Source organism: Pygoscelis adeliae, unplaced genomic scaffold (assembly GCF_000699105.1).
Source record: "Pygoscelis adeliae isolate BGI_AS28 unplaced genomic scaffold, ASM69910v1 Scaffold372, whole genome shotgun sequence".
Classification (NCBI taxonomy): Eukaryota; Metazoa; Chordata; class Aves; order Sphenisciformes; family Spheniscidae; genus Pygoscelis; species Pygoscelis adeliae.
The window spans coordinates 1,251,711-1,253,571 of NW_008824357.1; the positions used below are offsets into that span (position 1 = coordinate 1,251,711).

Below are 1,861 nucleotides of genomic sequence, written 5' to 3' on the forward strand. Positions count from 1 at the left end.
GGCTCGTCCCCTGCGGGGAAAGCTTCCTCCCAGGGCCCCAATTACCTCCGTCCCCTACCCGCTCGGCGGGATGCTTTGCAGGCTCACCCTTTATTTCACTCCTTCACTGACTCTCCCCCTTGCTCGTTGTCGTTGTTTAGTTTTGGGTTGTGTTTTTTCTGTTGTTGTTCCCTTTGCTCCACTCCCTCGCTTCCTTCTGCCATTTCCTCATGCGGCAGTTCCTCGCCGTAGCCACATAACCTGTTTGATGCACGTTTTCCACCCTCTTGGATGCTTTCCATAACGTCTGCAGACTTGGTCTCTTATTTCACTGGAGAACCCAAGTGCGTCTTTGCCCTTCTCATTGCTATTCCCTGCATACTCCCAGCCATGCTTCTGAGCCATTTTTAGTCTTCCTCCACCGTTCACACTGACAGCCCCCAAGTTCTATGAAGAAAGACTTCCAGCCGAGCCCAGCTTGGCACAACTCCTGCTGGCTCAGAACGGATGAAGGCTCCTTTTTAGCTCACTGGGTCCCAGCTAAAGTCTCAGCTGTAGTGAACATACAGGACTTGGATAATTGATGCAGTACAATCTATTTAAGATCTTGTGAAAGTCATCGGATTCCCTTCACAGATGTTTGTGCAAACGTTTCCTTTCTTCTCAGGTTGGGTAGAGCTTGCTAATCCAGATTTCACTTTGAGATTCATGAGCTCATCCTGCAAACCCAGCACTGCCACAAACTCGCAATGTGCCTTGAAACAAGTCTCCTAAGTCATCACGTACACTAATTTTGCACTTCCATCTCAAAACACCTAAGAGACTGCTTTTCTTAAACGAAAGACCATTCAACTCCTAGTCAAGTACAGTGCAAAACACAGAACTGTGGGAATTGAACGCCTCTAAATAAACACACAAACGCAGCCAGGCTCCCAGTGTTTGAGAGTAAACACCAGAAACCCACAACTGGCCCGGATTATAGGCTACTTTGGACAAATGCAGCTTTATCTCTGTATCCCTGATAAAGATTACACATGCAAATAAAATCATTCTTGGAAACAACAATAAAGTAACATTTGAAAGAGCACTCAACACATATAGGGCATTCTAAAGAACTGCAACTCACCTAAGTTTGGGAATATCTGGAACCAAGTATTTTGCTTAGTCCATTTTGAGAGCAATCCAAAAATCTAAAAACAAACACACTGCAAGTTTGAAAACATTCACAATCAAGACAGGCTCTTTTTGGATCACTACAGCATTAAGGCCGTTCTCAACACCCAGGTCCACGTCTCCCAGAGCTCAAGAACAAATTCACTCAATTCTACAAATTTGTGGCCACGTTTAGTCAATACCAAATTCAGCATGAAAGCTGGCATTCCTCTTTTTTCGGGATTCCTCAAAAACATCCTTTTCAACCCTGAACGCAATTGTCCTGCAACCATTTATCATGAAGGTTTGCAAATAAAGTCCAATTCATCCATTGCCTTCTGTACAATTACTGCAGAATTTGGTCCTCATAGTAGAATGAACATTGTTTCAAGAACGTCTGTTGCTAAAAAAAAAAAAAAGCAAAGACCTGCAATTAGCTCTGTAATATAAATTAATGAAGCTTTAGTACATACCTTATAATTAAAACAAAGTCCCTCTTAGAAAAGATATAATATCATGGTGCCAGAAGGATGGATCATAATTCCAACATTTCAGGTTTTTGTTTTGAACTGAGCTACAGAATATAATGAAGTATAATAAATAATTAACATTAAATCACAGCCAGGGTAATTAGTAAGACATCCTGGGAATCACAATCTTTGCTTGGGTGTTCGCTTGCTTGTTAATTCAGACAACACAAGTATTCACACTAGTATTAATGGTTAGTGCA

At 42.1% G+C, this 1,861-nt stretch overlaps 1 protein-coding gene across 1 annotated transcript in view; it reads right to left on the bottom strand.

Annotated features, from left to right (window-relative positions):
- PPP2R2A (protein phosphatase 2, regulatory subunit B, alpha) overlaps positions 1-281 on the bottom strand; it is a 41,915-nt gene extending 41,634 nt beyond the window's left edge. Inside the window, exon 1 of the mRNA XM_009319545.1 lies at positions 112-281. Within this exon, the coding sequence (XP_009317820.1) occupies positions 112-281 (170 nt within the window). The remainder of the gene's footprint in view (positions 1-111) is intronic.
- Positions 282-1,861: the final 1,580 nt, after the last annotated feature.